The sequence below is a fragment of the Nelumbo nucifera genome, chromosome 1, assembly GCF_055504915.1.
Source record: "Nelumbo nucifera cultivar China Antique chromosome 1, China Antique-T2T, whole genome shotgun sequence".
NCBI lineage: Eukaryota > Viridiplantae > Streptophyta > Magnoliopsida > Proteales > Nelumbonaceae > Nelumbo > Nelumbo nucifera.
This window is the reverse complement of record NC_142649.1, coordinates 138141420-138164676: the sequence shown is the minus strand read 5'-3', so window position 1 is coordinate 138164676 and position 23257 is coordinate 138141420. Positions and strand designations below refer to the sequence as shown.

General features: G+C 36.8%; 1 protein-coding gene, 1 long non-coding RNA gene and 1 pseudogene across 7 annotated transcripts; 1 reads left to right on the top strand and 2 right to left on the bottom strand.

Annotated features, from left to right (window-relative positions):
• The first annotated feature begins 651 nt into the window (after window positions 1-651).
• Window positions 652-11546, top strand: LOC104612244 (equilibrative nucleotide transporter 2-like; annotated as a pseudogene). Its single transcript, XR_016080245.1, has 8 exons — window positions 652-1277; window positions 1400-1504; window positions 3290-3444; window positions 3597-3750; window positions 3860-3957; window positions 6932-6982; window positions 7084-7127; window positions 10483-11546. The product of XR_016080245.1 is annotated as an equilibrative nucleotide transporter 2-like (transcript).
• A 945-nt stretch (window positions 11547-12491) lies between these two features.
• On the bottom strand, window positions 12492-14785 carry LOC104612243 (disease resistance RPP13-like protein 4). Its single transcript, XM_019200246.2, has one exon. It carries the CDS (start codon window positions 14460-14462, stop codon window positions 12606-12608), a length of 1857 nt encoding a protein of 618 aa, XP_019055791.1. The 5' UTR covers window positions 14463-14785; the 3' UTR covers window positions 12492-12605.
• Window positions 14786-16872: 2087 nt separating this feature from the next.
• On the bottom strand, window positions 16873-23257 carry LOC148803889 (uncharacterized). Of its 5 annotated transcripts, none has more exons than XR_016080248.1 (4): window positions 22913-23257; window positions 17675-17878; window positions 17343-17528; window positions 16873-17207 (listed from the first exon to the last, which is right to left on the bottom strand). It is a non-coding gene; the product is annotated as an uncharacterized LOC148803889 (long non-coding RNA). The 5 variants fall into 5 exon arrangements; XR_016080250.1 differs by having other exon boundaries at window positions 17675-17832; window positions 22913-23252; XR_016080247.1 differs by lacking the exon at window positions 22913-23257 and adding an exon at window positions 21783-22882.

Genomic DNA, 23257 nt, shown 5'->3' with positions numbered 1-23257 from the left:
TTCATAACTCTATCAGTTTCACATGGCACATGTGCTTCATGCTCATGTCCATTATTTCGGTTTTAACTGAAATATCCGAAATAACCGAAAAAGTTTCGGTTCGGTTTAATTGATTTTAGTACATTTCGATTTTGGTTTCGGTTTTTCATTTCACTAGATTGGTTTTTAAAATTGTGGTTTTTTCGGTTCGATTTTAAACCGAAAAAACCGAATGCTCACCCTACTTAGAAGAAATTTAGAAGAAGATGTTCTACTTTTGAGTGGTGCACCCATTAAGAACAGCAAAGTGGAGGAGAATTGAACCAGTTTGTTATTTGAAAATAAGGAAGAGCAATGTCAAGTTGGATTTTAGTTTACAATTAGACCGGCGACCCAAAAAACAGAGAACCGAGTGCCTTAGATTTTCCGTCTGTGTCAATAACGGAAGAGAGGATTTTGCCGAATTCTTAAAAGCTTAGGGGAGGATTTTGTTAAAATGAAACTAAAAGGGAGGTTCTTATGATTGCTATAAACTTCCGAGAAGGTTTTTGTATTTTACCCTTTTGCCAAATGATGTTCCGTCTTTCGGAAAGCGGAAATTGACCTAACTTCGGAGTTACATTGCCAAACGTCAGAGCTTAGTATCTCTCTCTGTATTTCTGTCTGGTAAGTGAATTGTTCTATAATGGATTCACATACTGTTATAACTTATAATATAGTTTGATCGGCTACAATTTGTTATACTCTGTATTTCCATTCTTGCTAGACCTTGACAGTGTTGGGATTGTTTTGATCGTCACGACAGCGTATGATATCCAAGTTTTCAACTTTCATCTATATATTTGGTGGTTTTATGACTTTTGACATGAAATTCTAAGTTGATATCTGTGTAACATTTCTTTTGTTGGGATGACTTACGTTGTTGAATGAGTTATTTAAGTTCTTAGTCTGGCTATATTGCAGCAAATATGAAGTGGGTTTGTGAAATAATAAATTTTATCACAACATATCTGTGCTTCAGGTTATCTTCTCATTTTCGTGAAATCTAAATTAGACTTCTATTTTAGATTGGTAGAGGAAAGCCTAAGGATATAACACTTCAAATTTAGTCCAGACTTCAGAAGCAATATTCTAATCTCTTTTCTAGACTGAGGTGATTTTCTTTTCTTTCTCTGAGGTTTTAAAGAATTCTAATATTAACTGGTCCAATGCCAATGCCTTATTTTTATGTTGATACTGCTTGCTAGTAAGCAAACATGCCTACAACTGGTGGAAGTAAAACTCCAATCAAGCATAAGGTTTGTGATTTAAAAACTTTAATTGCTTTACACAGGGGAAGAAGGAATTTTATCGCTGGAGATACAATTCTGGGTTTTTGAAAACAAAAAAATTCCTGATACAGTTCTTCTATGACCATCAGGGGGAGACTGCTGCAATCATAGTATGTTGGCTCCTTGGAAATGGGTGCCTCTTCTCGTGGAACAGTATGCTAACAATTGAAGATTACTTTGTTTACTTGTTTCCGGTAAATGGTGAACTTCCCTTCTCTTTATGTCTCATGCTTTTTGGTATTATATTATCTTATGCTTTGTAACTCTGCATATCGCTTGTCAATGTAAACAAACATTGCTTGTAGGTCTTACACTTTTTGGCATTTGACATATTAAGGAAATTGACCTAACTCTTCTCAAAGAAAGATACTATACAAAGTTCTGGATCTTGGTTGGCAATGGCTGGTCTGGAAGAAGATCTTACTTGGGGAATATGCGTAACTGGATTGTGTGTCTAGCCGGCCTGATGGAAAACTAGGTTGATTAGCTTTTCGTTTTCCTCTTTCCCTTTTGAAAATCCAGGTTGGACAGAGCAGGAACCCTTCAAACCCAAAACTGAACCAGATCTACCTGTTAGTTTTTAGGGGCTATTTGATAACAGCTGAAATGGCTGAACTGAATGACTTGTTGCTTTGTCTTTCGTGAATAAGTTCTTAAGGAGGTTGTTTGCTCCTTAACGACTGAAGATGAAGTTGAATTGTTTATTATATTCTTGAATATTTTACTATTTAAATATTTTATCCACTAATGGGTGTGGCACCGAACAGAATGGAATGGTGAAACAGGATTTATGTAGCGAACCTCATATAGTTGGGACAACGCTTAGATGATGATGATTGATGCTGAAATATTTTATCCACTAAAGACAAAGCTATGAGTCATTCAATTCATCCACTTCAACAGTTATCAAATGGCCCAATATTCTGAAAGAAAAGAAAAAAGAGAAAGAAATGATTTTTCCTGTTAGCAGACTTAAAAGAGGGCTAAAACCCAAAAATGAAGCAAATAACCTGTTGGATATTTGACAGGGGGGATCAAGAATTTCCATCTAGATCTAACCATGACTTATCCACTTTTGCACAGTTGTCTTCAAGATAGCTAATCTGCTCGTCTTCCATATGATAGGTCAAGATTTATTTCTTTTGGTAGAAGATAGGTCAAGATTTCAATCACCACAATTTTATTGCCAATGTTAATCTCCAATAGACAAAAGCATATTTTGTAGTCTTAGCTTGAAAATTTATTTCTTCCAAATAAATTTGGCCTGTCTGTGAACCGAGTAGATCAGAAACTGTTTAGGTGCCTCTGAATTGACTCAGTAGCCAAGACACCCTAAAATTTTATATTTCAAGTTCATTTATGGCAATATCTTTTGATCATGACCAGCTATGCTGTTAAATGGATCATTTCAATGTCCTCTGAATGCCTAGGTAAGCCTAGGCGATGGAGCCGCCTGAGTGAGGTGCCCAGGCAAGAGATTATGCAATTGCCAGTTTCCTAGGTTATGGTTCAATGAAATAGGTAGATATGAATAGAATATCTTATTTGCAGTGAAAATAAAAAGAATAGATTATCTTATATCCAACATAAATCAAAAGTAAATGAAATGTATTCAATGAAAAGCATCTGAAAGCTATTATAAATGCTTCTTGCTTAATTTATTAATGTTCCAATAAATTAAGACTATTATAAATTAAGTCTCCTAAGCAATATAAATTGCCTAGTCCTTGTGGATTTTGTAGACTTGGTGAACATATACATCAGCATCTCTAGACTTGGTGAGCATATAGAAAGAAGTCCATAAGATGTACTGTAGATTGATGATCCAGTTAATACTTTGTCATACAGATATGCAAGGAAAAAACTTGTGGATCATATGGTTTAGAAAACACCTTACCATATTTCTAAACACACTTTTCATTGTTATTTCATTTTGGCTCATATAATGAGGCTACAACATTTTGTTCATTCCTTTGCAGCGCTACCACCCTACTAAGGTTCTTACCCTCATTTATCAACCTTTCACACTTGGAAGTCTTGAAAGATCAGCATACAATGAGACAAAAGTTAATACAAGAGGCGAAACTTAACTTTATATATCCTTTTATTCATTAGTTCTTTGTTGGTATTAATTGTAAGTTCTATCAACATTCTCTTGTATTGCATTGTTCGAACAACTTTGTGAACTGAAACACCTGGACTTGATATTTCATACACTATCCATTTTACTATATTTCACCATTATTTCCTGCCAATCCAACTTATCCTATTCTGTCTATGTGATAGTTGGATTTGGCTAAATCTGGCAAAGGGGGAGTTGTGACTTATATTGGTATATGTGCTATCAGTGGTGTTTTTGGAGTTGCAGATGCTCATGTTCAGGGTGGAATGGTTGGAGTTGGAGACCTCTCCTTCATGTGCCGCGAATTCATTCAAATAGGTAATTGTGGTTAGTGTCTTGTATATCCTCTGATTTTTATATTTACTTCCAAATTGAATAAATCACATTTCAAGATTTACGAATTATCATGTTATTATGGATTTTGCAGTCTTTCTTAGCTGGAATGGCTGCATCACCTCAGGTTTTTAAGGCTAATTATGAAAGCAATCTTCGAGAACTCTAAGGATGGACTTCGCAAGGGCACTAGTATGTAATATATCAATTGCTGGACGTCCTTATCTCTATAGAATAAATTTACATTTGCTAATTTTTTAGAAATATTATTTTTTCTTCTCCTATTAATACTGTTGTAATGGACAATAAATATTAAACTAATAGCTTGGTGGAATTTGAGACAGATAACAATGTGCATATGACACTGACCTCACAAGATAAAAATAAATAAAGAAGAAACAAAGAAACAAAGAAAGAAAAGGGACAAAAATCTTTACGTTGCTTAACTTCTATTTCTCCAAAATTGGCTATAAAGTTTTATCTATGAGATACTCTTAACATTAAGCAGGTAAGTTCTAAAGATTGTATAAATTTTTTATCTATTTCTCCTTGGGATGTTTTCCAGGGACTGTTCCCGTAATGGTTATATTATTCCATACTTGCCTCCTAAATAATAGCATGAAGTTTCACAAAATCCTTCAAGGAGTCAGCAGATTTCATTATGGAAAAGGGAAAAGAAATGAATAGGATGCTGGATAGTGAAATTTTATCATTGACATTCAATAAGAAAAAATTTAGTTAGCACTAATAGATATCTTGTGAGGTTATAAGAAGCAATTTGTAACTAGATCATCTTAATGTTGGCATTAAGCATCACCTTTCTTTGCAGTCTTCAGATTTGAATTTCAGAAGTTCTTTGTCATGTCTCAGTTCTCTCTTTTTTACATCCATAATAAAAGATTAAAATATGAAAAAAAAACAGTTAAGCTGCATTTGATTTCTAGTAAAATTACTGAAAATGGTAAAGTTGACAAAGAATAACTTAAGGACTTTCCCACAACTTCCCTTTCTAGCTTATTTTTCGAAGAAAGCTGATCAATATCTATCTATCTATCTATCTACCTATATATATATATATATATATATATATATCTTTCAAAGAAACCAAACACAGCACTAAGTTAAACTCTAGTATCATGATATGGAAAAAAACACGACTATAAATGGCTGAAGTCCTGTTCAGTTTGTCAGTGAAAGAACCTCAACACTAAAATTATGATGCAACTTGAAGAGTTTCTCTTTTGCTTCTTAACTTGCACTAAAGTAATAGACACCAGGGGTCTGTTCAACTGACATTTTATTTGTTTTTGTTCAACTAAGAACTTAGTTTAATTCAGTCATATGTGATGACCATTATCAGGTTATTTTACGTCATAGTAAAAGGGCAGCCCAGTACATGAGTCTTCGGCCAATGTGGGGTCTGGGGAGGGATAGATATATGCAGCCTTACCCCTGCAGATACACAGAGAGGCTGTTTCCATGATTTGAACCCTGATCGCCCAGGTTGCAGTATAGCAACCCAACCATTGGGCCAATCCATGTTGTCACAACTAAGTAATAAAATTAATAAAATGCAACAAATATAGAAATTAAAAAAATTGGGAACATTTTTAACATCATATATTCAACATATTAAACAATAATAAGTATGATAAATAAGAAATGTTTTTATTAATGATGGAAATGGAATGTAAAATTTAAAAACAATTAGAAATAAAACTATTTTCCTGTTCTCTCTTATTAAATCTCATACTAAGGTATATTCTCTCATTAAATCCATAAAATTAATTTTAATATTATAAAAATAAATATTTTGAAAAAAAATTTGAAAACAAAACTATTTTCTTCCCTCCCAATGGTGGGTAAGAAATTCAACCATTTTGGGTCAAATGGGTTAATAAATAATGTCATATTTAATAATACAAAATTAAAATATATACAAAAAATAAAAAGAATTGGACATATCTCTATTATTGCATATTCATTATACTAAATGAAAATACATATGAAATGTATAGTAATTTTATTAATGATGAAAATGGAATGCCAAAGTTAAGACCAACCTATAAATAAAATGATATCATAGTCAAATAATAAAATTTTTAAAAATAGAAAATATAAATAATAACAAAAAAATAGAAAAAATTTGGGCCAAATTATTTTCCTTTTTGGGTTGTGGGCTAGTGGTTTGGGTCAAATGGATTAACCGATGATATGATATTTAAATAATAAATCTTTAAAAAATAAAAAAGTACAAGTAATCAAAATAATATATAAAGTTATATATTAATTATGTCAAACAAAAATTAAGTATAATAAGTAAAAATTATTTATATAATGTAGTTGATATATAATTTAAAACAAATAAAAAAGTAAAGCTATTTTCTTATCTAGATGGTGGGTCAATGGTCCAACTTTTCAAAGAAACCCATGATGTCATAATTGAATAATAAATATTTAAAAAAGATAAAACACAAAATTCTATTGCATTTGGGAACATTTATAATGTTATATATTCATCATAATAAATAAAAATCATTGTTAAAATAAAATTTATTTTTATTTATAGCAAAAATTAATGGAATACAAAATTTAATAATAATTATAATAATAATAATTGTTATTGTAATTTAAAATTTTCACATGCAATGCATGTGCACATTTATTACAAGCATTTGAGTTTATTTTTAATCATATTGTTACTTTTGTTAATTTTCAATTTTTATCTTAATTATGATATATCTAAAATTCAAATAATTAATGTTAAAAAAATTTCTCACGTGCAATGCACGTGCTTAATTTACTAGTACCTGAAAGTGTAAAAATTAACTCTTTTTTCATAAGGAAAATATCCTCCTCATTGTGTGTAATGGCTCTGTTTTCTTTTTCTGTGCAAATCATGTCTCATATTTGGTGATCTTTCAGGTACGCACTTGTTCTGATTGCGATGTATAATGTGTGGGATCTTATTGGAAGATGCATCCCTCATAAAAATCCTGACTCTTAAAGTCATAGAAGGGCCTAATGATTGCAATTCTTTCTCATTTTTTTCTCATCCCACCTTTCTACTTCACAACTAAATATGGAGAGCAAGGCCGGATGATCATGTTGATGTTATTCTTGGAATTGACTAATGGTTATCTAACTGTTTGTGTCCTCATTGCAGCACCAAAAGGTAGTCAAGTATACTATTAGCTAGGAAAAGTTTGGTTAACTTGTAAGCATAACAATTAAAGTTGTATTGAGGATGCTATTTCTTTTTCCTTGTTCTTGCTTTTATTTTTTCTAATCAAAGGTTATGGAGTTTTGTTTTTGTAGGCTGGGGTGACACTTGATTGGTTGTGGCTTATAGGCCAAGGCTGGTGAGCTTTGCCTAACCAACTTAGATTACTGCTTAAAGCCAGTCTTTCTTGCCTATGATTTTCAAGATAGTAGCTTTCATTTTATTTACTAAATTATTCATGATTGATGGTGATAAGTGAGAATGGTCCATTGTCAGTTAATGGGACTAATGGCCTGCTGCTGCTCCTACATTTTACCGTAAACTGGATTATCCAGTTATGTATAGTGCCTTACAGTAATTTTAAGAATTACAATCAGAAGAATGGTGTGTAATTTGCAACTTATGGGAAAAATTAACTTTATTTTTCTTCAGAATATCAACTAATTGGTTGATATGTTGTTTGTTAATTATTATTTTTCTTGAATGCACTTGAAAGGCTAATTTATGAAACAATAGGTCATTTATAATAAATTAATGTTATAGGTAAGTTACTTCCAAGTACATCTTATGCCCTGTTATGGGCCCGGGCGTAGGATCTCGTCACGGGTCGGTCCACGGGGAGAACCTCTTGCTTCCCCTTGCGCCTTCCCTTGCGTGCAGACCCTATTGTGGAAGACCGAATGGGTGATTTGTCCAAGAGACCACCCGAACTCTCCTTACACCTTTCTTGGTCGAAAAACTGAATGCCTTTACTTCAACTCGTAGCTCCTTAAATAGGAGATTACAGAAGGGAATTCCTTGTTGGATTCGGCTAGGCTAGGGTAATCCAACTCAAACTCAAACTCCTAATTACCTACTCCTAATGGTAATACAACTCTTACCTAAGAAGATAATTGTGGCAAGATAAGTGTGGACCCACCCTGCTAAGCTGTCGTGTGGGCCCCTCTCTAGTGCTGCTGCCGGATGGTGCGTGCGCGGCTCCTAAGTGCTGCTGTCGGGCGGCGCATGCTGCTGTGCGTGCTGCTGCCTATGTTTGCGTGCGTCCATAACATCACACCCCTCTTGGACTACGAGCTTGTCCTCAAGCTCGAATTCAGGATGGGTGTCGGGAAACACCGTCAAAGGAATCCCGGATAGGTGGAATGACTTTGCCCTCCTAGATCGGGTTCTAATGAAGGGGGTTCATCCTCATCTTCCTCTTGTTTCACCAGGAGGCAGAAAAGTCTCTTGCACTTGTGCCCTGCTGAGTAGAGTTCATCGCAATTAAAACATTGCCCCCTCGCCCTGGGATCTGCCATCTCAGCCCTGGACAAGTGCTTAATAGGGGGTGTACCGACGCTGCCCCCCACACTGGATGCTAATCTGGAATTGGTGCTCATCTGTGGCTTCCGTTCCTGGCTGGCTGCTGGATATGGAGCCATTCCGAGTGGTTCTGGGGATGCCCATGCTGATGGAGGCCGCCCCATACTGAAGGTTTCGTGGCTGAGTTGTAGTTTGCGTTCGAAGGCACGTGCTAGGTTCATGCCTGTGACCAGGTTGGGAGGGTGTTGCATCTCCACGTCCACTCTTAGGGATTCTGCTAGCCCCGCGGTGAACATGTCGACTTGCTGATCTGCGTGAACCGAGGTTGCTCTGGCGAGAAGGGTTTGGAACTAGCATTGGTATTCTGCCATAGTTCTAGTTTGCTTGAGGTTGATTAACTCGCCCAGCAGGTTGCTTGTCAACGGTGGTCCGAACCTGAGGAGACAATATGATTTAAACTACCCCCAGCTGAGACCCGGTTCTTCTTGCTCCAGTCTGTAGAACCAGAGTTGCGCCTCTTCTGATAGGTGGAAGGTGGCTAGACTAACTTTATCCTTGTCATCAGTACGCTGGTTACGGAAGAACTGTTCGCAGCGATACAGCCATCCTAACGGGTCTCCGGTGCCGCTGTAAGATGGAAATTCCAGCCGGCTATACTTGGGAATAACAGCGACTGTTGGGGCAGCGATCTGCTATTTGCTGGATTCTCTGCCCAGTCCGGACGGCGGCTGTTGGTGGTGGCGGTTCCCTCAGAGCTTCTTTCTTTGTTGGAGAGGAACGCTTCCAGCAGGCGTCGCAGCTCCCGGACATCATCCTTGACCTCACGAACCTCCAAGTTGGTTTCAGCGAGCCTATGCTCTAGCTCATGGACCCTGGAAGACAACGGCTCCTGTTCCCCCATGACAGTAGGCTCTGATACCAGAATGTTATGGGCCCAGGCGTAGGATCTCGCCATGGGTCGGTCCACGGGGAGAACCTCTTGCTTCCCCTTGCGCCTTCCCTTGCGTGCAGACCCTATTGTGGAAGACCGAATGGGTGATTTGTCCAAGAGACCACCCGAACTCTCCTTACACCTTTCTTGGTCGAAAAACTGAATGCCTTTACTTCAACTCGTAGCTCCTTAAATAGGAGATTACAGAGGGGAATTCCTTGTTGGATTCGGCTAGGCTAGGGTAATCCAACTCAAACTCAAACTCCTAATGGTAATACAACTCTTACTTAAGAAGATAAGATAAGATAAGGATAAGGGATGAGGAATGATGTAGCTGGCGGCGAGTTGGTGAGCAGAGCTGTTGTGGCAAGATAAGTGTGGACCCACCCTGCTGAGCTGTCGTGTGGGCCCCTCTCTAGTGCTGCTGCCGGATGGTGCGTGCGCGGCTCCTAAGTGCTGCTGTGCGTGGTGGCGCGCACTGCTGTGCGTGCTGCTGCCTATGTTCGCGTGCGTCCATAACATGCCCAACAAAATATTTTTGGACCATGTTGCCCAGTTGCGTGATTGATTGGAAATAGCAAGCTTTTGTGTAGGCAGTCTACAGTTAGAATGCTGTTTTACCCAGGTTTCCTTCTCAGACCAAAAATCGCAATACATAGGAAAAGCTTGAAGAGTTAGAAGCCCCTTGTCCTCTCTGTCCTGGCCAATCCATCCTGCAATTCTTTCTTTCCACCATGACTTGTGCTCAAAGTTGAGCTTGAAAGATGAAAGAGACAAACAGTAAAGAACTGTTGCAGTACATTTCATCCTGATCATGTGTGACACTTCTAAGCCTGATGACCTTCCTCACATTAGGGCTGCAAATGTTATCTGTTTGTCCAAATTCAACTTTGATCCCGTTAAGGGTAATCCAGATTCAATTCATTTATAATTGAACAGAATCTGGATCCACTACTATTCAATCTAATTCAGTTTATATATATATATATATATAAGATTTACATTTTATTTATTAGTAAAACTGGTTTGGATGTTGTATTTTTACTAAAAAATCACAGATTTAAGTTTCATACAAGTTATTTTTCAATCATTTTGTTGATGATATACAATGAAAGTCATTTTTGTCTATTTTAATAACAATATATAATTATTAGTTTAATTCATTAATGTTATTTAATGTCCAATTCCAATCCAAATTCAATTCATTAATGTTATTTAATGGATAAGATTTGATCTATTAATGAGTCCAATTTGGATCTAGGTATATTGTATCTGATCCGATCTGTTTGCAACCCTACCTCACGCAAGACTAGGAAGAAAGGTATGGTGATTTTCTTTTTGGGTGAATTACTTATAACTTCAGTCAGATACTTATTCCTCATTTCCTCTTACCAGATACTACTTGGAGTTACAGTCAAAATTGAAGTAAGTTCTTATGATTGATGATTCAAACAGAGGGAATATAGTTTATAGACTTTGCAACAAAGATTTGAATGATTAGGTGGATTTTTCAACAATCCATTCATGGGGGTACAATTTGATATTCGAAATTTTAAAAGAGTTAATAGATTCAAAATTAAAGTAATTAATAACAAATATGAAAATAAGGGCCTTCATTTATTAAATTTGTGAAAATGCTGATTGATTCATAGGCGGGGCAAATTATAGTAATTTGTTTCAACCCAAGACATAAACAAAGAGTTATACCCCTTTTGACCACCAAACCACTGGAGTTGTCAATCAAATGGATAGAAAATAAGAGTTTTTTCACCAAAATGCCCTTAACAATAATAGAAGCTTTGCTTTTAAAATATATATTAATAAAAGCATCCTTATTTATAAACAATGAATACAGTTTTAAAATCTCAAATTTTTATTGTCATTTTTAGTTTTTCATGAACCTATTTTCAACCTTTCATACCCACCACAAAGTTAATGGTGAAATTTTTATCCATTTCATATCCGTGCCAAATGAAGGTAAAATGGATTTTTGAAAAGATTGAAATGGCACGTCAGCATGTTCCATCACTGGCTAAAACTAACAGGTAATAGTAGGGAGGGGTGGAATAACTTAATCCCAAACTATAAGGGGTAGGTTAAGTAAACCCGAGGGGAGATCTTAGCATTTGAACAAAACCCAGAAAACTATATCTGACATTCTGACGACCTTTTAAAAGAGAAAAGTATTTGAACAAAACCCCACTGCCTGTAATCTTTTTATTTTGGTATGGCTCAGTTTGTTTGTGGTGTGAATTTCATTTGTAATGGTGTAAATGCTGGGAGTGCAAATAAGTTGAGAGTATATTCTGATTTACTTTTTTTTCAGATTTGATTCTATGTTATTTGTTTGTGAGAAGTAAAATAGGAAGTAAACTAATGTGGTCTCCACCTTATATGAAAGAGAATGGAAGTAGGAGGGTTATTTGTTTGGGACTGGGAGTGAGATAAGAAGAAAGATGATATAGTCCCCACTCCCTACTTTATATGAGAGAGAAATTGAGGTAGGAATAAGGTGGCACAAAGTTTTTGAGATGCAAAATCTGCACTGACAATGAGTGAAAATGAGACAAAAAGTACAAATTTAGGTTTCAGATAGGAGTGTAAATCATAATTACAAAGGGATGCAAAACTGAAGTAGGAAAAAAATTGTTTGAGGCTCAGATTTGCACTGCAAACAAACAGAAAATTGATATGATGAAAGGGAAAATTTACCCGGATAGTCTTGTTAAAGACAGCAGTGGGATTATAAGCCTGAATTGCAACAACATCTATTAAAGTCTGATTAGAATAGCAAGTCATTTGCACCCTCACCTACTGATCCATTTTTTTAAGCATAACAAATAAGCTGGAAAGGAAGTGGGCCGCAGGTAATTTCAACACTAAATTTTGTACAGATGGTGTTGATAAAAGACCCAAAATACATCTCTGCTACCATGGTCTGTAGTTTACCCTGCGCTTGAATCCTTTTCTCATTTTTACTGCTCCAAAAAAAAGGAAAAATGAGATCATCCACATTTAGAATCAGGATTAAATAGTCATCAGATGGGCTCTCCTCTCCATGCCCTACAAACTGTTTTAGAATTTCTGGAAGGAAATATAAAAGATATAGATTAATGCATTGTTACATAGCACATGATCAATTAGGAGAAATAAGAGCCACGGAAAAGAAAGAAGTGTGAAATGGGAAAGGAAATAATGTCTAAAAGTTTTCTGCTGAATTTGATTATATTTCATCTCTGCAAGAAAATTTCCCAGCTGAGAGATTTTAGATTTCCCTTCTTAGCTATTTTGTTTAGCTTTTTATTTCCCATTAAAAACACTAAAGAAGGACATTAATCAATCACTTATCCCCAACATGGGAAAGAACACAAGATAAAATTCTAATCAGGGGTGGTTCTTTCGCTTCTCCCAATCTCCCTGAGCATTGCAGGGGAACCTCCTGAGCCGAGGGCAATTAACTACGTTAAGATATTCTAGGCATGGGAATGCTCTCCGCAACTTGGTCCACTCCATCTCCAAGCTGTCTAGGAACCTCAGACGCAAAACTCGGACTTTTTTCCAGGTGGGATCCTGTTGATCCCACAGTAATCGATTCAGTTTCCCTCCCCTGATGTATAGCTTTTCCAGATTCTCCAGTTTTCTGGGCTCGAGCCAGTTTGGTGCCTCTTCACGAGGGATGCATCGGAGGTCTAGTTTTTTGAGGCCTGTAGGAAATGAAATGGAGTCCAGGCTTTCTGCAACTGCGTCCGTCGATGACCGTATACCGTTATCGTCCTGCTTCTCTTCTTTTAGTGCCCATGTTATGGTTAGAGAACGAAGATCCTTCAACTGTTGCAATTTATCAAACTCACCTTCCGCAACAACTGCGTCGCTTGCTATATTGATACTTAGCTTCCTCAGTCTCTGCAATTCAACTAACTCGCTTAGCGTACATGAGTCATTGATCTTGGAATTACCGATAACAAATCCCTTCAGCACCTGTAACTCGGAGAAGGAGCCGATCCCCTTAGGAACGTACTCTATCAAGTAACAGTCGGACAGGTCCAAGTGAGTCAGGTTCTTCAGAGACGCCAACTCAGGAGGCAATTCCTCGAGGTTGTGACACGCTCGGAGGTCCAAGATGGTGAGGTGGGTGAGCTTGCTTATGGAAGCTGGAAGATTCGTTATTCTAGATATGCCTTGGAGACTCAGATACCTCAAGTGCTTCATACCCCTCAAGCCTTCAAGGAAACCGGTATCTTCCACTTCGATGTGATGCTTGGGCCATCTCTTCCACCTGCCTAGTTGCAGAACCACTAGCTTCGTCATCCTCGAGAATGTATCCGTTCTGAAATCAAGATAACAAGCATCAACATTGAATAGTGTCAGCAGCTCTTTGTGATACAGTCTTTCTAGATCTGGAGACCCTTGACGACTGGTTGTCGCTAAGCATGCCCGACGAGATCGTGAGGAAGTTTCGAGGCGACTCCCCGACCTTTCATTGTTCTCGGAGGTGGGATGTTCCATGGGATAAAAGTCGAAGAACTGAGCTTCCTTAGCGACAGAAATCACCATCTGTCGAACCCAAGGGTGCATTTTGCAGCACTTTGCTTCTTGAGATCCTATTTCCGGGAAGGGCTCGATCAAGTGGTTGTTCATTAACTCGCGGATGTATTCATGGCCGATTTCTTCGGCGGTCTTGTCTCCCGCGGTTGTTACGAAGCCCTCACCAATCCACCAGTAGATTAATTCCCTTTTTTTAATGACAGCATTCTCTGGGAAGACGGAGAAGCAAAGCAAGCAGAGCTTGAGTTCGGGTGTTGTGAGATAATCGAAACTCAGCCTAAGATCGGTGATGACTGAACTCTTCAACATCTTCTCTTCGATGCCAAGGTCACCCCATTCTCTCGACGCTTTCCGAACAAAGACATCATCAGGGTCCCCTTCCAGCTGAGATTGAGAAGAGGGCAAGCCGTAGGCAACATAAGAACTTGTGGATTTTATCTTCATGATGTCGTGGATGATACATGTAAGTTCGGCTATGGTATCCTGGATTTGAGTGGCATGTTGACCGAAGAGATCCGACAGATTATTGAAGCGGTTTATGAGCTGCTCCCACTCCGAATTTTCCACCCTTCCTAAGGCTGCATTAGATGCGTTATTCACGAATTGAAACTCTTCCTTCCCGCACAGTTGCTGTAATTCGTACAGCTTCTTCTTTAACTCAGGCAAATGTTCTTCCAAGATTCTGACGGCAGCCATGAGTATGGTGAACTGAAGAAGAAGAAGAAGAAGAAGCGGTAAATTAAAAGAGTAGCGTTGATTAAGGAGCGAGATAGTTAGACTGCTTAAATACCTTCTGGCATGGACGGATTATAAGGCCATGTTTTAATTCTTGTCCATTCTAGGCAAGAATGGGCAAAAATGAATAATAGAGTGTTTGGTTATAAAATTCTTGCCAACGGTCACATTCTTTTTAGAACAAAAAATCAGCCCCATGAGCTTGCAACATGAAAAATAATCATACTTCACCTTGTTTGTTTCATTTTTTGAGGAAATTCTACCTATAAAACTGTTGTCATAGATGTCTACTTTTGTAAAATCACTTTTACAAAAGTACTTTTACAAAAACACTTTTGTAAAACTACTTTTATATTAAAGCACTTTTACAAAAGCATTTTTATGAAAGTACTTTTACATGAAAGTACTTTTATGAAAGCACTTTTATGAAATCACTTTAATGAAAGTACTTTTATAAAAATACTTTTATGGAAGTACTTTTATGAAAGCACTTTTATAAAAGCACTTTTAGGAGGTAGTATTTGCCTACGTTCACAACGAATTAATCAAGAAAGATTATGCTTTATGGATATTTTCATGCAAAAGTTGTTATGTTGATGGTTTATCTGTTGCTGCAAACAAGAGGGTGCTTTATCAATTAAATGAATTCTAAACTAATCCCCATAGCCTAATTTGAAGGATTCAGGCAAGAAATAATTGAATTAGGATTTTAATGATTCTCAGTACGTAAATTGCCCACTTTTTATCAATCTTCAAATAACGACTGTGACAATCTTAGCTATATTGATTAAAGGATTTGTGACTTCCATTCAATAGCATTATTTCCCTGATATCAACATGAGCTAGCTCATTGGAAAGAATGACCCCCATGGTATTTTGTATACGACCATTCCATACTAACAAAAGTGAAAATTAAATCATTTCCCCTCAATATATACCTAAATAGAATCTAATTTGTTTTATATTTTGCAGTGAAACCTTTTAACTAGCTAAGCTGGAACCTAGTTCAGATGATCAAATTTGTATAAGAAAGGGTCTTACTTAAATCTGGAGGTGGTATACAATTCCGCTATAGTAGCAACTAGTGGCCATTTCTTCCACTGTAAAGAATCATTTGCATGATCATTCATAAAAAGAAAATCCTTTACATGATGTTTGGTGACCTCCACCGGGAATATGATTAGGGAAATTAAAAAGTTTATGGGGGAGATGAGGACAAGAATGGAATGGGTCCCTGGGGCTGCCATTGAGAATATACAACATACCTACACTAAACAAAACAGAAAACCTGTATCCCAAAGACCAAATGCCTCCTTCATACAAATGATATATTTTTATCAAAAAACCTGATGTAATCTGGGTTTCTGATCAGACACTCAATTTGGCAGTTTGATCCTATGCTGTATAGAAGTGAAAAAATTTAATCTATAGTGTATTTTTTTTTATATATTTCCTTTCTTGCTTGTGTGTTCTATTCCCTTTATCTATGTTTTCATGTTTTACCAATAAATCTTTTGTTACTACTGACAAAGAAAACCACCAAGTTGAAGTTAAAGGAGAAACACCAGTCCATGTCCCTGAAGTGCTACCAATTTCTATGATTCATGAGAATCTTCAAAACCTATGTTCTTGAATATACAGGAAACTTATTAGTCAGCTCTAGAAGCACCACGTTAGAAATTGGAGCACCTAGTATACGAATAGAACATCCATCTAAATTTGACTTGATTACATCTAGGGGAGGGGGACCCCACCTCGTTGATTGCTTCCAAGTACAGGAACTAATAGCTATTACTTTGCCAACTCCATTTATTGTAAGACCTTCTATGGACCCATTGGATTTAAGGATTCAACCATGACAAAGATCCCGTTAATACTTTAGACACTCAGGCCATGTTCTTTTTTCGGAAACACATTTACCTGGGTAAATGCACTTACGCAGGTAAGTGTTTTCTGGGTAAGTGCATTTACACGCATGTTCTTTTTTTTGTTTGATTTATCCAGGTAAATGAAGTTTCTTATTTTCCCATGTTCTTTTGCAACACCTACTTTCCTGGGTAAATTGTTATATTTTTCCTCTCTTTCCAATTTTACTCCTTGGACATAGATTGAAAACCATGTCACAAAGTCTTAAATGCCCCTAAAATTTTCGGAAATAAACCATGCTGCCTCTTCTTTTAAACCCAATTTGAGCCTAATTCAAGTTTTTCCTCTGGAACGATAGAAGAAAACACCATCTGCCATTATTTTGGGCTCAAATTTTGGGCATTTAAGACTGTTATAATTTCTGGTTTTCTTTGTGAAAATCAAACTAGTTCTGGTTATTTACTGAACCATTGAATTTTCACAAATAACAAATAGCAGAGGAGAGTTTAAAATGTCAATGCTTATAAGATCATGTCAATCCTTTGACCTTCAAAATCACAATTATGAAATTCACAAATGGGCATATACAACAAAAGAAGAAAATAATAACGTGAGGACCCAAAGCACTTGCAAAATAAGTTTCTCTGTTACTTCCTGTAATGAAAGCAGTGAAGTGTTATTAACAGAGATCCCCCACCTCATCCTACCAAAATAAAAAAAGATATACTAGCAAGCGAGAATCTGTTGGAAGCTCAAGAGTCCATTTCTTGTTCACTTTGTCATAAACCTCCCCACTCCCCAGATATTCATAATTCTTCAAGCAGATTCCTTTAGCAAGCTCTGTGAGATTCCACAAAACCCATGAGGCCATGATTATAGTGACTGCTATATGAGTTATCCCATCCAAATGGAAGCAACTGTAATAAAAGGTTCAACCTAGGCCTATAAGCAAGAGTAAAATATAAGAAAACTTGCCCCTGATCCTTTGCACTGTGTAATCAGCTCAGACACTGCTCTGTGGTAACAAACCTTTAACCCATTCTCCTTTCATTAGAGCATGAAGCCTTTGGTGTTCAGTTATAGCATCAATGCACTCCTGTATGGCAGGGACAAATGAAAGTTGATGAGGCTGTTGTTGCATATTGGGTAAAGGCAACTTTGCTGCAAACAGAAGATCCACATGAAAACATCTAAATATAGGCATGACAAACAATAACTAGTGATAGAAAAACAAAAGAGGATAATAACAGTGTATGAGCAACTGCCATGCAGCAGTATCAAGAGACTGCACAAGAGCAGCACGTAACTGATGAAGGAGCCCATCTTCGTCCAAAGTAAATGTTGGTTGCCATTCTTTAGACCCATCAATTGGAGAGACAGTGGTAGGAGCTCCAGTGTTTGGGGAATCACTTCCTACTTTATTGACAGTAATTGAGATACCAAGTTTGCTAGCTGCTTGCATTACCTGAAAAGTGGATGCTCCATTGATATTCCAAGGCCAAGTTAAATATCTGGATTTCAAATTTAAAACAAACTAATTAAAGGAGCTCTTGCTCTTCCTAATTAATACCAGCATACCCAATAAGCTACTAAAGGAGTAGAACTGCAACTTAAAACTGAGCAAAACCAGAACTTATTTTCAAGGTCAAAAGCCAGGAATTGAAACTCAAAAAAGAGGTCCAAGCAAAACTCGGGAAAAAAGGCAAATGCATAGCATAAACCTATTAAGCTCTAAGTGAATCCATTTAAAGAGACCAGTGCATCTGATTATTAGAAGAATCATATGCCCTTGAGCTCCGAAGTTCCATGTATTGCCTGCTTCCTTGCTGAGAAAATTCAAGCTCACCGGAGAACTGACCGTCGACAGACTGTGAGAATTGTCTAATGCCTAAATCATGAGGAATCTCGTGTGAGCTGCTACTACATTCATTTCCCTTGAAAGTCCATGAATTGCTTGTTAAGTTGTTTGGTATAGCACCATGAGGTGCTGATGATAATTATGGCCATTCTTGAGGATGATGATAATAAGCTAGAAACTTTTTTGGGGAAGTTAGACCTGCTAGTCTCTGTAAATGCATGTACAAAACTACAAATTTCTTCAGAATGTTGGATATATATATACATACATATATATATATATATATTGGGTTTTGCTTATGTATATATTTTGACAGAGTTATGTCAAGGGAGAATGGTGATTTTGTGCCAGGGAGGAGCATCACAGAGAATGATACCTTGGGGCATGAATGAATTTAAGTACATAATAAAAGAAAGAGAATGCTATATTTTTATATTGAACACTGTTAAATTTTATTGAGGTTGTTACATACTGGGCTCCTAAGGATACACTCAATTGTAAGTGTATCTTTTTTATTTGAAAGGCTAGAAATATAGAAAAGGAACCAATTCATAGAAGATAAACATATCACAATTCAAGTGAATGAATTTAAAAGAGATAGGGGAAGGCCAACAAGGAGAGTGATTGTAGTAGCAGAAACTGAACTGGGGACTTACAATCCATTAATTAAGAGGATAAGGCCCTAGAGTGGAATTGCAAAAAAAAAAAAAGTTTGCATTGAAAGCATATTTTGAATCCCATGCATGTTCTAACTATATAAATAGAAATAAAACTAATCAACTTCAACATGAATCTGATAAGGAATGGTCCCCTGTTTAACTTTTGATTGATAATGGAAACTTCTTTAGCTGAAAGAAAGAGATACAAGCAACAAGCCTTCCCAAAAACTACAAAGCAATGTTGCATAGACATAGTCACAAGAATCAAAATCCAACACATGTTCAGGAATCTGACTTGGCAAGATGAAAAACCAAAGATTCATGGACACATCTATGAAGTATTAAATACTAATTATTTTAATAATTCCGATTTCCGACTGCCAACCAAAATGAATCCTTACTAATAGTGAAAGATTTTGGTTCCTTAGGCTCCATTTGAAAAGAACGCACATACAAATATGTTTAGTGAACTGCATGTGCAATAAATGTTATTTATAAACCTTATTGTTGCACTGTACATATTGCAATTGTACACTCTTCCCAAACTAAACCTTATGGCATGTTTAATTGATGTGAAATGGAATCATTTCAATAATTTCCTGAAACCATGAAATGACCTCAACTTTGAGTCTACTCTTAGCAGTTGGAAATTAATTGCTCCAGTTCAGACTTGAGATGGTAATTTCTGCTATATATGAACCAGGTAAGAAGAAGGTAGCACCTAAAACGTATTGCTACTATCAACAAACATTGTCTTCATTCTCGACAGGCTTGCTGATGGATCAACTATCAAAATTTAACTTGACCACACCATGAGCATGAAGGATCCATTTTTGCATAGTGCTCTGCCTCTACTAGTCTGAATGCCATAGCAGATGGTCTCCCTACTTCAGAAATCAATAGTTTTTTTATTTTTTTAATGGAGCAATATCCCCATTCCCATGCATCGTTTGGTAGGAGAAACTGCTTCTCCATATTTTGTATATTTTTTTGCTTTCTGGATGTAATATAACTCTTACCTTTTCTTAGAAAAGGCAATCCCCAATGATGGAACATTGGAGATATGTCAACTCTTACCTTTTGTTATCTTTTAAGTTTTACCAGATATTTTTGGACCCCTAAGGCAGTAAGTCCCATGGTATTTTTTTAGCAAAACTTGGGACAACTGCATACCATGGGTGGCTATCATCATCATTGTCATCATCTAAGCTTTGTCCCAACTATATGAGGTTGGGCCAGTCAACTACATGAATCCTGTTCTGCCACACCATTCTATTCAGTGCCATATCCATTATAAAAATATGGGCTGTTAAATCATTTCTCACTACCTCAATCCATATATGTCCATTTTATCATATTCAGCAACAAATAAGCATCAACATGAAGTAAATAGTAACATCCAAACCTGATTTGAGTTAAAAATAAAATCACTCGTGCTTAAGCCAATAGAAACTACAAAGAAATTATTCATTTTATTCATCACAAGGAGTTATTTGAACATAAAATCTAACCACTAATGACCTGACCTTATGCATATGCAATTAAGCCATCACAAATTCAAAATCAGCAATGATGGAAAATCCTCATATTTACCCATTAATTAGAATCCAAACCGAGATGATTTAATCACAGAAATCAAGACAGCTATCCATCCTAGGAATTCAATCCAGGCCCATACTAATAAAACTAGGAATGCTTCAACTAAAAACAAGCTCAGAACAAGCTGCAAAAAAAGTGTAAACAAGAGGGATTTTAAATTTTACAGGAAACAAACTGTTGTCTGGGAACCGAAACCGATTGCCACAGCTGGAACCAGCAAGGAAAATGGCACACACTGTTCTCAGGGTCTCCCTAGTGGAGTCGCCCGTCTGTGGGCACCAGAAAGTGATAATGAATGTATATTTTATATTACATTTTATATTACAATAAATTTTATATCACATTATTCATCCATCCACAATAGAATCTCAACCAGATTTCATTCTTCCTTATTTGTAGTGTAATGTGATATAGTGTATCTTATCTCTTTACTACCTATAGGATGAGTTTGGATAGGTGCATCTGAGGTAATATTGTCAGACAGGCCCTTGATGCTTCTCTAGTTTTATAGCTTTCTTCATATTACAGTCTTACTGAGATTTCTTACATCCAAGAGGTTTTTCTCTGTAGGCAAATTACATATGCAATTTTATTTTTTTATTTTTCTGCTTTTTGTTGTACTGATTAGCATTTCTTTCCTCGAAAATCACATAATTTTGCTCTCTACTTTTATTACCACAGGACCAAAGTTTCTGGGCATCAGGGTCACACCATAGTTCTGACTCAGCCGATAGTTCTACAGACAAGATGGACATTTCCCCTGGAAACAACTTGAGTGGCGATGCATATGATCCAACTGAAATAAAAGACTCAACTAGTTCCCAAAGTAGTTTGCCTCGTGGTGTATCTCCTATTTCTGATAATTCTCAATATGATCTTTTATCATTTAATTCAAGGGCTTCAGATTCAGACACCAAAGGCTTGCTTGAAGCTTCCGAAGAAACAATTAATGAGCTCCGTGCAGATTTTCAATCCTGCATTGTTCTTCCTCTAGTGCCTAACAATATTCAGCCACCAAAGGTTCTCAATATGATCTTTTAACATGTTTTCAGTGCCTAACATCTTCCTCTAGTGCCTAACAAATTCATGAAATAGAAAACAAGACAATGTTAAAACTCTAGGTATCACATGCAAGAAATCTGGAAACAAAAAAATCAAAATAAAAAAAGGAAATCAATGAAATAATAATAAAAGAGAAACAATAAGATGAGAAACAACATTTTTTGAATAAGATGAAAAAAAATAAGATGCATTACAGAGGAATGGTGGATCAACGACAAGTGAAATAGTGATTCTTACTGTTTAAATGGAGGAAAAAATGAACAGAGACGGCAACTAGACGGAACGGCCACAACAACTGGGATGATCAATGGTGCCGGCAACAGAGGGAGGACGGCGACGACAACTCTTCAGCATTTGCGATGAGTTCATATAGCAGTAGCGAAGGCAGAGAAGCAGAACTCCGAGATACACAGAGGTGATTTTCAGAGGAGAAATGCAGAGAAGCAGAGCTCAGAGATACGCAGAGGTGATTTTCAGAGGAGAAACGCAGAGGTACACAGAGAAGCAGAACTCAAAGACACGCATCAGCGATGGAAGAACTCAGCATTTTCTGTCTGAAAGAATTAATGGCATAGAAGAAGAAAGGAGTGGAGGAGAAACGCAGAAGGTGATTTTCAGAGAAGTAGAACGAAGTGAAGGAGGGAAACACAGAGGTGATTTTTCGGAAAGGTAAGAGTCTCGAACTTTTATATCTTGTGGGGGCAATATTGAAATTTCATATTTTTATCTGCTTACCATCCACTTACCCGAGTCTCGCAAGGGTATCGTTTACCTGGGGAAGTGACATCCGGATAAATCAAACTTACCATGGGTCCCACAAAATTTTGAAATCCAAACACAATCCCATTGACCAAACTTTCTCCCCTTTCACGAAAAATGAACATGGCCTGAAGTTGATACACTTTGGGGACTTAACCAATTTAAGGTGAAGGAAGATTTGATAACAGCCACGATGGATGAATTGAATGATTATTTTTGTGTTTTAGTGGATAATTAGTCATGTAAGATATAGAAATCAACTCAACATGCTATCCGGCCCTTTTTTTTTATAAATGGTGATTTTATTAAAAGAGGGAATCAAAGGAGCCATTCATTTCAGCCATGTCAGCTGTTATCAAATGGACCTAGGTCTTTGACATCCAAATTGAAAATCACATTTAGATGGATCCCAAGATCATCTAGTTCATTGGGAGACAGCTCCCCATCAAATCGCAGATCTAACAACCTAATAAAAAAACAAGTTGCAGTTTTAAGAACTACAAACAAATCGCAAACCATAAAGATAAAAATAAATCGTAGATCTAAGAAAACCACAATGAGTTGACAACATTCCCTCAGATCTGAAGGCCAACGTCTAGATCTGGTACCTTCGGTTCGTTGCGAGATGGGGACTATGAAATTCTTGAGAGTGTCCTCTGTGTTTTGAGACGAGTGCGTTCGAACCTGTGACAAAAAGAGAATAGATAGTGAGAAAAAGAAAAGAAAGAGCAAGAGAGAATGAGAGAGGGAGGGAGTGGAAGAGAGAATGGGGTGACTAGCAGAATCTCGACGGTGGTGGAGGATGCTAGCGAAAGAATCTCGGAAGTGCTTGACAGTGAGAGAGAGAGAGAGGAGACGAAAGAGCCGTTGTTATGTTTTTACATCATGGTTACTTCGATCGAGTTTTACATCGAAAAATCATTGTATAAAATACATTGGTAATCGAAGTAGAA